This window comes from Calliphora vicina, chromosome 3 (assembly GCF_958450345.1).
Source record: "Calliphora vicina chromosome 3, idCalVici1.1, whole genome shotgun sequence".
NCBI classification, from domain to species: domain Eukaryota; kingdom Metazoa; phylum Arthropoda; class Insecta; order Diptera; family Calliphoridae; genus Calliphora; species Calliphora vicina.
In genome coordinates, this window is record NC_088782.1 from 36,931,240 (window position 1) to 36,943,959 (window position 12,720).

At 29.8% G+C, this 12,720-nt stretch overlaps 1 protein-coding gene across 1 annotated transcript in view; it reads right to left on the reverse strand.

Moving 5' to 3' along the window:
- Cad74A (cadherin-74A) overlaps positions 1-12,037 on the reverse strand; it is a 39,741-nt gene extending 27,704 nt beyond the window's left edge. The window contains exon 1 of the mRNA XM_065504383.1: positions 11,790-12,037. Coding sequence (XP_065360455.1) covers positions 11,790-12,009 — 220 coding nt within the window. The 5' untranslated portion in view covers positions 12,010-12,037. The remainder of the gene's footprint in view (positions 1-11,789) is intronic.
- Positions 12,038-12,720: the final 683 nt, after the last annotated feature.

Genomic DNA, 12,720 nt, shown 5'->3' on the forward strand with positions numbered 1-12,720 from the left:
TTCAAGAGGACGGCTCTACGTGCCACACAGCTCATGCAACATTGGGCATTCTGCACTAGTGATTTGACGGCTTGGTCATCTTACTTTGGGCGTGGTTTCAAGTCAACTATTTGGGGGGAGGGGGGTGAATTAAAAATTGTTCTACATATTTCTTTTTTTTTACTTTTTTATATGAAAACTTGTCGGTTTTCTGGAGAGAATTCCTATTTCACCCCCTCTTGATCCGCGCCTGTCTTACGTGGAGGTGATGTGAAGTGACCTTCGAGATCGTGCGATTAGATCCCATTCACATATATATCTGCATTCTCGTTTACCACCCTAATGTTTTTACATGCAATTACAGTGTGAGTACCCCTGATTATGTTGGTATGACGGTAGGAATGAAGTAATCAAAACCAGGTCAAAATCCATGTACGTTGTATGTAGAGCAATCCATTGTGAATGTGAGTAAATAATGCAAGAAAAAAAATTGAAGTTAATAGGAAAATTGCTTGTAAAAGAGACGAGACGATGAATTAACCTGACTGAAAAACCACAAAAGTTTGACACTTATGCTGAATGCTATTTGTATTTACATGAAATCAAGCAGCTAAGTATGTTGTTGCATGAGTATGCAGTAAGCCAGCAATTAAGCAACAACAAACAGCATGTGTAATTTAAGAACATACCTTTTTTTTATTTCTTAATAATGGAACTGAAACTAAAGGGAAGGTATTCTAATTCAACGACATACATTTCAAACAAAAATTTTCAAAATTAAAGTTAGCATAACCCGTAAATTTTGCCATGAAAACAATAGAAATTTAGCTGCAAAAGCTTGGAAAAAAACTGAAGTTATCATTCAATACCCAAGTCATCATAACACTGAGAAATATTCATATAATACCCCAAAATTTATAGATATTGTTACGTTTTAACCTTTTCAAAACGTTGGTATATTTCCTTTAAATAAATCGAATACTTTTGATTGCAAATAAAAGCCGTTTAGTAGTTTGAAAAATGTAACAACTCTTTATTTATTTAAAATGTACAACAACAGAGTTAAATAGTCACTCAGTGTTTTTAATACACGTTTATAAATTCGCAGACATACAGACACACTTTATAATGTACACGAATTCACTTGAAAATTACAGCTCACTTTAAGGCACTCAGTTGATGTTTATTCGAAGAGCGTCTCTGATAAACTCACTAACGACTGCAATCTCTGTCACTATTTATAACACTGCCATCTGCACTCTAGATTGTTCTAGAGTTGTTAAACTATGTTATTTAACTGTCAAAGCTAGAAAACATTCAGCATTGCCATACTTACAATCAATGATCAACTCAAAGCTTTTATTTAATGTTAATAATGCCCACAGATATGTTACAGTTTGATAGGCACTGCTTTAAAATAGCATTATGCAACTTTAAATCAGCCGTTAAAATCGTTCTATTTGAATTCAAGTACAATTTCGTAACAATATTAATGATCCTTGTGAAATTCTAAATCGATTTGGTTAAGTCCCTTTGAGTGTTAGTGTAAAACACTCTCATGTCCTAAATTCGCAACTGAAATTGTTGAGATAGACCAAAAAATATTTATTATTGTGCTAAGCAGTTTGATATTGAAAATCAATGAAATCGATTTAGTTTTGAAAAAATTATGAACCAAACCAATGAACAACCTCACACAAATTTTAAGTATTTTTCCAATACTTTGATACCTTAGCTTGGTTTGCTATTTATGTTGTTTGTTTTTATAAATCTTGGTTGTTTCCTTTTAATTTATTTATAAAATTAAGAATTATTATTTTACTGGGATTCCTTCCCCTAATTTATTTACCTCTTAGTCGACATACATTACTAAATAATGGTAGTAGTAAAACATTTTGTAATAAGTAGTTACTTTTAAACAATTTTTATTTTCGAGACAGGTAGTTAAAACGCCAAAAAAACTAAACAACAATAAAAAAAAACAAATTCATGTTTGTCTAGTTGCTGCTGCTGCATTAAAGTAATTCATCAAGATTTCCTCTGTAACAAGTTTGATTTCACACATTATTTAACAGTTTTTTTCTTCTTGTTATTTATTTTTACGTTATTTTTCAGTTTGTTGTAAAATCTACTTTTATTTTTTAATTTTTAGTTTTCAATGATTCAACAGTTTTAACTTGTCATATGGGATAATGAAATCAACAAATATATAAAAACAAACTTGATACAATATTGTCATTTTTTTATTCGTACATGAGATGACGTAAAAATGTCATTATATTATCCGGTCAATGAGGTAGAGGAAATTTATTAAACTTCCTTGGTAAAATGGAATGATTCCAAAAATAGGAGATTTTCGAATTTTTACCTATTGTAACTTCATTTGGTCCCAACGTTGATGGAAAAAAACTATAAATTTCTATATTTGCCATATTTTCAAAATAAGTTCTTTGATTATTCCTATATTTCCAGAGGTAAAATTTTGAAAAAAATGGTTCCAAAAATGTGTTCCATGCATTTTATGGCAATTTAAGACATATAATAATAACATTATTTTATGGATTATGAGCAATATTTGACAAAAAATTATTTTTTTTTTCAAATAGTTTCTGGAATATTTTTCAAAAAATTGGAAAATAACTTTTTTCAATCTTTTCTGGAATAATTTTAAATCATAAAAGTCTTTAAAACGAAATATAAAAATCAATAAATTTAAAAAATATTTCATTTTACTTCCCATAAAATTGATTTTTCCACAAATTTCAACTTTGCTAGACCAAACACTCATTTCATAGGCTGATCAACTACACAGGGCAACAAAATCGAAAAAATTTTGGAGGCTTTTTAAACCACTACACAATTTTGATGTATTGTGGTTCCAGTAGTACAAAAATGGTAAAATTTTTTAATGCTATGGATAGTTTTTTTTATTAAATTTTGTTTTCTAAAATTTATTTATTTAGATTTATCCACATAATTTATGATAACTCAAGAAGGGTTCAACCGATATTATTGAAGTAAACTTAGAAAATTTCAAATTTATATAGCCTTTACTCCGTTTATATATTGCGTTTTAAGTGGCTCAGTAGTTTCGGAATTATATTGAAGCAAATTGAAGCAAAAAATATATTTTTTACGTGAAAATATCAAATTTTTGTGTTTTAAAAAAATCAAAAACGGCAGAAATTTTTTAGGTTTATTGCTTTATCATAAAGCCACGTTTAATAGGAATAAAATGAGATATCGATCATACAAATCGATTGATTCTTTTCGAATTTATTCACAATTAAGTGTATTCGCTCATTTTCACAAAATTTTACTTTTTTGTTTGATATACATACATAAAATTGAGTAGTTAATGTTCTTCTTTCGATTGATTGAATATTGAAAACATTTTCCCCATGCTATGTATAAATTTTCACATATATATTGCGTTTCAATCGGCTCAGTAGTTTCGGAGTTATAATAACAAATTCAAGCAAATGAATATATTTTTTACGTGAAAATAGCTAATTTTTTTGTTTTAAAAAAATCATGAAAAATCGAAAACGGCAGAAATGGTTTAGATTTATTGCTTTATTGCAAAGCCGCATGTAATTGGAACAAAATGAGATATCGATCATAAAAATCGATGGATTGCTTTCGAATTTATTCACAATTAAGTGAATTCGCTTATTTTCAGAAAATTGTAATTTTACATGTGTTTTGTTATTCTAACAAAAATTTTAACAAAAACAAAACCCATGTAATGCCATGTTTCCACGGCAGTCTGAATTACTTAATTCGCGTTTTGAATTACGATTGCGAATCAACCTGTTTACACGACAACATTCGTAATTCAGTTTGACATTTATTTATTTCTTCTTCTTGTTTGGTGCGAATTTTAAATTTTTAATTTGGATAAAAAAGGTAAGTAAAACCATAAAATTGTAGCATTATTAATTAAACAAATATAATTTAATTATTATTTTCGTTATTAGAAAAAAGAAAAAGTGCAAGCAAGTAGGACCAGGGCAGCGAGCGGGCTTTATTAGAGGTGTGGGCTGAAAGAATGGCAGAGCTGCTATTTCTATAAATGAATTTAACTTTAATCAGACTTTTTATTTCGTTTAATTTATTTATTTAATACAAAAATCTTTTTCTTTATTTTGTTTTGACATTTTTGTTTGGACAGCTGATTTTGATACATAAATAATCGATAAAAATTAGAGATGGCAGTCATTCGTTCGTAATTCATAAGGTAATTCAAACTGAATTACGTACGAACAAGGTAATTCGCACTTGAAATTTTGTATGGCGAATCATGTAATTCAGTTCGTAATTGGGGGTTGAATGACGAATGAGAGCGTGAATGACGAATAATGCCGTCGTGTGAACATGGTATAAAACGTATACTCAAAGTACACGCTTGTACGCTTGTAGTTCAAATGTAAATTTGAACTTTTCTAAGTTTACTTCAATAATATTGGTCTAACCTTTTTGAGTTATCATAAATTATGTGGAAAAATCTATCCATAAAATTTTACCATTTTTTTTACTTAATTTGATGCATCAAATCTATATAGTGGTTAGTGAAGCCTTGCTGTTGACCTGTGTTATCTATCATATGCCTATTTTTTGATAACAAATGTAAAAGTGGAAACTGGCAACTATAATTTTCTGTTGCCAACTTGAAAACCAGAAGTTCGGTTGCCTTCCACAATCATAAATTCGGTAGGACCTAGGGAACATATTCTTACATTTCAAGGCGTTTTCTATTTTAAAGCTATTATTGTTCTTGGTCTTTCGGCAACAAAAAAGACGAAAATTCAATATTTTCCAAATTTTAAAATTTAAAATCGATTAGTTTTGGACTTTTTTTCTTATATGAAATTTTCTTCGAAATTTTCGTAGATTACGTTTTTGCTATACGCCTGTAATTTCTACATTTTTTATTTGCGACCCCACAATGTATATATATTCTGGATCGTTATAGATTGCGGAGTCGATGTAGCCATGTCGACACAGCCGAACTAATAGCAAAAATTTTAATTAAATCTTTTGTACATTCCCAATATTATGGAAAACCCTGGGCCAGGGTATGGTGAAATTTAGAAATTATCAAATTTAAATAACCATACGAGATAAATAGCACAAGCCACTAGGTTTTTATAGGCTTACTCAAGGGTTTTGAGGATATATTAAAATCTTTGGCCCATAATCATAGTCAGAAATAAAGTATATTTTAATAGAAATAATGTCGTCTTTACTTAAGAGTGGACTTTAGGTTTACCATAGACAAGTTAAAGTATATTTTGGACGTTAAAGTCGACTGTAAATATAAAACAAGCTAAAGCTGTTATTAACTCATTTAACAACAGCATCATCTGTTCTTCGCCATGTAAAAAAGTTCTGCAAAAAGTAAAAAAAATTTTGTTACAAGAATTTGGCAGAGATTTTACAATTATTGAATAGTAAAATTAGTACCAAAATATTCTAAATATGATATTAATCTTATCTTTTCCATTTTTCCACCACAAAAAACTTTTTTCTTTAGTTGTCCCGGTTACATTTATTGTTTACCTTTTTTGGTTTTTGTTTTAATTTTCTATGTCAGCTGTTCAGCGGTGCCACTTGTCTGTATTTTGTTGTATATTGTATGAAAACATTTTCTACATTTGACGTGGCACCCAGTTAAAGTCGGTTCAATTTAAAACATACTTTAATTTTGACTATAGTTGGGAAATAATATAAAGCGGGTTTTTAATTTAAAGTTGTTTTTAAAAATAACCGACTTTAGTGTTTGACTATGATTATGGGCCTTTGTTTTTAGACAAACCTCAAAAAAATCTCTAACATTTAAAAATGTTGCATGTCTGAGGTGCCCTACTTTGAGACCCCAAAAGTCCACTCTTGACAGGTCTTTGGGGTTCCTCTTCAAAAAATAAACTCGAATACTCCTCTGCTACTCCTATGTACAATTTCGTGCCAATCAGCCAGTCAGAAATAGCAGATTTATTGACAAAATATTTCAATTCTGCCCCGCTGCGCAGTGTCATGCAAAAAGAGCACATATCACTTAACTTGTCCAATTGTAACAATTGTTAACAATGAATCTATCTTCCTCTATCTATATATATAACATGGAATGGTCCTTGTATGTAATGTCATCACGTGAGAACGGCTGGAGCAATTGGGCTGATTTTTTTTTATTCGATTCAAAATTTTCAAGAGAAGGTTTGTGAAGAAAAAAAATTCAAAAATTCCGGGTAAAACTCGGAAATTATTTTTTTTGTGAGTCCAGTCAACTGTAATAAAAAAGCTCCCTAAAGTATGCAGTACAAATTTAGATATTTTATTTGCAAATAAATAAGAACAGGCTGGTGTGTATGGGTTGGAGAAACTTGAAGAACTAACATTAGTAAATGCTACCGATCGACTAGTTTTAAATAAATTTGGTAAACAAATAATTTCACAAGTTCATTTGGCATTTTTGAACCATGTTAAGCCAACCTCATGTTAAAGTGACGGGTATCTTTCATATAAAATGTTAGAACTTCAGCCGGTCTCTAACCGCGAAGAACTATTCACATAACTAGTTCTGTGTCAGTTTTCTTCCACGTATGCTAATAATCAAGTAACTAGAATTTATAATTCTTAATTTTGAAGACTGGTCCAATGACATCTTACACAGTCATCTGAATCGGAATATCTCTCCTATTACGATTCATAACAACATGAACTCAGGGAACTGGGAAACTGTAGGGAATAGTGCCATAACATAATCGCTAGATTGGTTATTATTATATTCGGGACACATTTGTCTCGCAGACATACAGGATTAAAATTGAATAATATGTCAAAAGAGTCAACTTATGCTTTTCATTAATGAATTTTTTTGTTGAAAAAACAACAACCAAACTTAATCAGTTCAATTGAAATTTAATTTATGAATGCGTGTTGGTTTTAACTCTTAGCCCAACCGTAATTTCTGGCGATGTAATTTAATATAATCACAAAATATTTGCAGTAAAACGTGACTTTATTAAGAAAAGCAATTATAATTGAATGCTGTTAAAATATTTAGAAAAAAAATTGTAAACATTTTCATTTTACAAAAGCACGTTTGTATATTTTTAACTAAAATAATGAAAGTGTTTAAGTTGACTTGACTGAAATGCATTTAAATAAGAAAAATCAGCATAAAGGTTTGAAAAATAATACAACTTTTAAAATTTAAATTGATAAATGTTTCTTGAATAAAATTTACAATCAAGTAAAGTTAAAATCATAGAGAAATACACATAGAGCGGAAACTAGAAAAAATTATTAAAACAAATCAAACATACAAGTGTTGTTTCTGTTTTCACATAGTTTTTTTTTTATAAAACATTCTCACCACTTAGATTTTTGACAACTGAGTTAGGTTTTTGTCAGAAGAGTTTCCGATCTATGTGTATTTATCTATGGTTAAAATGTTAATTGCATGTACAATATTTTAAATTTGTTTTTTTTATTAGCTGTCAGTTAAATTTATAATTAATTTAATAACTAACAAATAATCTCAGAAACCAAGCCCAAAATGTGTGTGATGTCATGCAGCAAGTAATGGACAACAAATATTGAATATTTTAGCAAACAAGTCTGGAATTTAATGAAGTACAAACGATGTGAAAACAAGACCCAAGAATAAATTATGAGATTCAATCAAACGTTTCACTTATATTCTATACAAATTTAATAATAATTTACTCATCGGGAACCAATGATTTCAAAACATAAAAGATTTCATCAACTGTCATATTTGTGCACTCAGAAAATACATTTGTTTTTATTAAGTGCCATTATTAAACTGTTTAAGTTTTTTTTGAAAAATTTTATTTGAACCATTCATCATTATATTTGTTTACAATAAAGTTTAAGGCTGCCACATGCTGCCTGCCTGCCACTTTAGCACATAAAGAGTACCTCGTTTCATGTGGTCAAACTTTACTGCTCAATTATTAGCTTCTTGGCTTTTATACCAAATTTAGTATGAAGTTTAACCAGTTTTTATTTTGGCAAAAAAACAAACGACTTTCAACAAGAAAACATATTATTGTTTTTCAACAACATTTGGTTATAATAAATACATAAATATTTGCAACAAGTTTGCAGCAGGTGGATGAGTCATGGCAAACATATTTTTTTATATTGCTTATATCTTGGCATTTTTCAAATTCTTTGCTTCCAAATAAGACTTTTAAATAAACAAATTAAATATTTACATGGTTGTAGAAAACTTATAATTTTGTAATGGATACAAAAAAAAACATGGGGATGCATCATCAATCGTCAAAGTGATTAACTCCCATTTTTAAGAAAAAGAATCCCATGATTACCAAGAAATAATAAAAATATTTAAGAAATTAAAATTTTTGAATTTTCGCCCATGGAGTCCACATTTAGTATGACACTGTTAAAAGGCATATTCAAAACACACTAGGGGATTTGTAATTGCAATCCATTGGGGATGTCCTGCTTTGGGATTTTAGAACAAATTAAGGAAAATTTAATTAATTTTTATACCCAGCATCTAAAAAGGTGGGAGGATATTATTTTTGTCATTCCGTAACATATCGAACTAATGGTATTAAGACAACATAAGGAAATTGGGCTCATTCGCCAAAATATGGCAAAAAATTTGTTTTTCTCGAAAATCGCAAAATTTATATCGCAGGTATGGAAAAACTATAGTAGGTTTTTACATAATTTTTTCACATTTTTATTCCCTATTATGTTGTAAATAAATCCCCATGTGATGATCAAAAAATTCTAAAATTAGTTTAAATTTTAAAAAAATTTAAATTGGAGTTTTGAAACTGCCGTTAAAAAAATTAATTTTTATTTTTGGAATCGCAAATAATTATGATAGAAAGGAGCATTTTCTAAACAAAATAGTAAATTCTAGTGGAAGTCAGAGTAAAATTATTTCCAATATTTAAAAAAAATACTGCATATTTAGACCAAAATTGGGATAGTGGAGAGTTCATAAATAAAAGGTTTGTTCGTTAACATATCGCAATGAAATTTGTTTTTGATAGCAAACTTAAAGATGGAAACCATCACTTTCTGAGTCGATTAAACGATGTCCGTCCGTTCGTCCGTCTGGCTGTTTAGCTGGCTGGCTGTCCATGTAAACCTTGTGCGCAGAGTACAGGTCGAAATTTTGAAGATATTTCGGCCCAAGGACCAAGCCTATTGAAACTGGCTGAAATCGGTCCATTATTTCACCTAGCCCCCATACAAATGTCCTTCCGAAATCGGACTTTATCGGTCATAAATGTTTAATTTATAAATGTATCTCCACAAATTGCGCTCCAAATAAGTTTTATATATACAAAATTCATGTCACCAAATTTTGTTACGATCGGTCCATAATTAGTCATAGCTCTCATATAGACCCGCATCCGAAAATCACTTTAACGTGCATAAATCGCTTAAAAATGTTGGTATACATACAAAATTCAACATAGTAAACTTTCATAGAGACATAAATCACAAGACCTAATTTCATGGTGATCGGTCCATAATTGGTCATAGCCCCCCACTTCCGAAACTCACTCAAAAATATAAATTTTTTAAATTTTAAAAGAAAAATGTTTTTGCTCTTTTACTTAGTGTAGGGTATTAATTGGTCGGTTTTGACCGATCATACTTTCTTGTTTTGTTATGTTTTGGAATTACAGCTTTGGGATTTTAGAACACTTGGCCTAAATTCAGCATTTCAATAACAAAATCATAAAATTTTTAATATTTGTACAAAATTTTTTTTTTCTAAATATGGGCCATTGTTTGCTATGACCTTTTCCAATATTTCTGACAACATATGGATTCCGAGCCAAAAGACCTGCTGATCTTTTGAGGCCATGAACAAATCAAACCAATTTCTCTGTTCTAAAGTGAAGCGTATGCGTTCTGCATCGATCGAAGCAAATAGTATTCGAAAGGGTCATGGTCTAAACTATAAAGCGGATGAGGCAAAACTTCCCAACCACTTCATTCTACATACTTTCTACAGGAATTGCAACATATGGCCGAGTATTGTCATTATGGAATATTACGGTTTCATGTCTGGCCGCATATGCTGATCGTTTTTCGACCAATTCTCGCTTCAAACAAATCAGTTGCAATCGGTACAGGTTCCCTGTGATAGTCTAACCAGATCTTATCAGCTTATAATAGACAGTACCCTTTTGCTCCCACCAAATACAGATAATTACCTTAGCGCCATGGATATTTGGTCGATTCGGCTGGTTGGCCGGGCTTTACGATCTCTTACGCTTCGGGTTATCGTAATGGATCCATTTCTCAAGTAATGATTCGTTACAAAAATGATTTTCTTTTATAGCAATCAAACATAATTTCAGACATGAAAATTCGATTTGTATGGTTCCCAATTTCCCTGTTTTTATATGAATCCTGCTGCTTGCAAACGTTTTAAAATTGCTGATTGAGTAGCTCTCAATGATCTTGCAAGCTCTTGTTGAGATTTACAACAATCTTCATGGAGTAATGCCTCCAATTCTTGGCCTTCAAACATTTTTGGCTGACCTGGGCGATCTTTGTCTTCCGTGTCAAAATTACAACTTCTAAAACGAACAGACCATCTCTCGCACATTGAAACCAACATCCACCATAAGCTTTGGTGAGCAATCGTTGTGCTTCAGCTGCACTTTTCTTTACATTAAAGAAGTTAAGCAAAACTTCCCGCATATGACGCTTTGTTGATACCAAATTCGACATTTTCGAAGCAAAAACAAACTTTGTTGTTTACACTTTAATGTTGAATAACTAAGTGAGAATAAATGACAGATATGTATGCATCAAAATGACATTTAAGTTATTAAAAACAAAAACCGCGTTTAAAAGATACGCCATCTATCCTGCATTTGTATGCCCTTCACCATGAGTGGCAATGGCAAGTTTGTCATTCCGTTTGTTATTTCTACATTTTTCATTTGCGACCCCACAAAGTATGTATTCCGGATCGTTATAGATAACGAGGTCGATATAGCCATATCCGTCTGTCCGTCTGTATGTTGAAATCAACTTTCCGTATCCCGGGAATCTTCTGGCTCGGTAGCTATTCACAATCGACAAAATCGGTCCATAAATGGCTGAGGTATAAGGGAAAAAACCGGAATAACCTAAATTTTTTGCCTATTTTTGATCTATATCTGGATTACCAAGTCATTAATATAGACAATATGGATATTCAATGATAGATATTTCAAAGTCCATTTCAACGATGTATATAAGGATAAGGAAATAAAATGTTTTTTAACCCGAATTTTTTATTCACCAAAAAAAAAAAAATTTTTTGTCATAATTTTTTATTCAATAAATTTAAAAAAAAAAAATTAAAATAAATTAAAAATATTGAAAAACAATTTTGAAAAAAAATTTAAATTTTGTTTACCTAAAAATATTTAAAAATTTTATTTTTAATTTAAAACAAAAATGGAAAAAAATTTTAAAATAAATTAAAAAACAATTTCGAAAAAAAAAATTAATTTTGTTTACCTAAAAATGTTTAAAAAATTTATTTTAAAGTATAATTTATTGAAGGGTTTATAAGAATCTAGCTCTTTTACTTGTTATTATATTATTCTTTAAATGTTGATTAGAATTATTTTTAATAAAATATATTTCATTATTTTTACAGATCCCAGCAAAATCAAACAACTTTTCTGCATTCCATGCAAAGAACTGGTAAGTTAATTATTGTTTTCATGTTATAGATCATTTCAAATATTTAAATTTCTTTATAATTTTCAAAAAAAACTCACCTTTCAATTGATAAACTGGACTGCCAACTGGGGTATTTTCCGACAGACTAAACCGGGCCATATCGCCAGAGCCGGGCACAAAATGTGGCGGTTGATTTAAATGTTGACATTTAACTAGACATGGCACGCACAGTGTGGCGATTAGTAGACAAATCACTGAGTTCATAAATGATTTAACCAAAAAGTGGTCAGACGACCACCACCAGTTTGTTTTAGACATTTTATTAACGTGGCCTTTTGTATTTGTTATTATTGATTTTCGTTGTTTTTGTTATTTTTATGGTTTATTTACCGTTTGATTTTTTTTTACTTTTTTTTTTGCTCTTCGTTCTACTGACAATTATTTATTTGTATCATACGGGTTTCTTTCTGACGCACACATTCGATCTTAACTTAACAATATTTTGCTGGCCTCAAGCTAAACATTTTGTTATTGATTTTTATTTTTCTCCAATTTTGGTAAATTTACAAAACAATTTATTGATGATGTTTTTGTTGAATTTTTTTTTGTTGCTGGTTTTAGCTGCTGATTTGAAATGAAATAAGTAAATAAACTGGTATTTAGCACATTTTTGTACTCGTACATATGTTTAATAGTTTAAATGATTAGAGATCTTGAACTTTTTCTTTAGCAAACAAAAAGATAGTTATTTTAAGTGAAATATAGTAAAAATTGGTTTAAGACTCCGTTAGAGATTATTTTCGAATTTGTGTCATTTATTTAATTAAATTGAGGTTAATTTTATGATGTTGCGAGTACATTTTATTTTATTTGTATTTGAAAGGTATTGTCATTAAGGTTTTATTTCACTTCACTTAGGTATGCAGTTATAATTCATTAAAAGAGGAACAATTTATATTATTCGAATATTGTTTATTCGATTATTTGATTCACTGTACATATAATTGAAATGCTATTGTAAATGTTTAG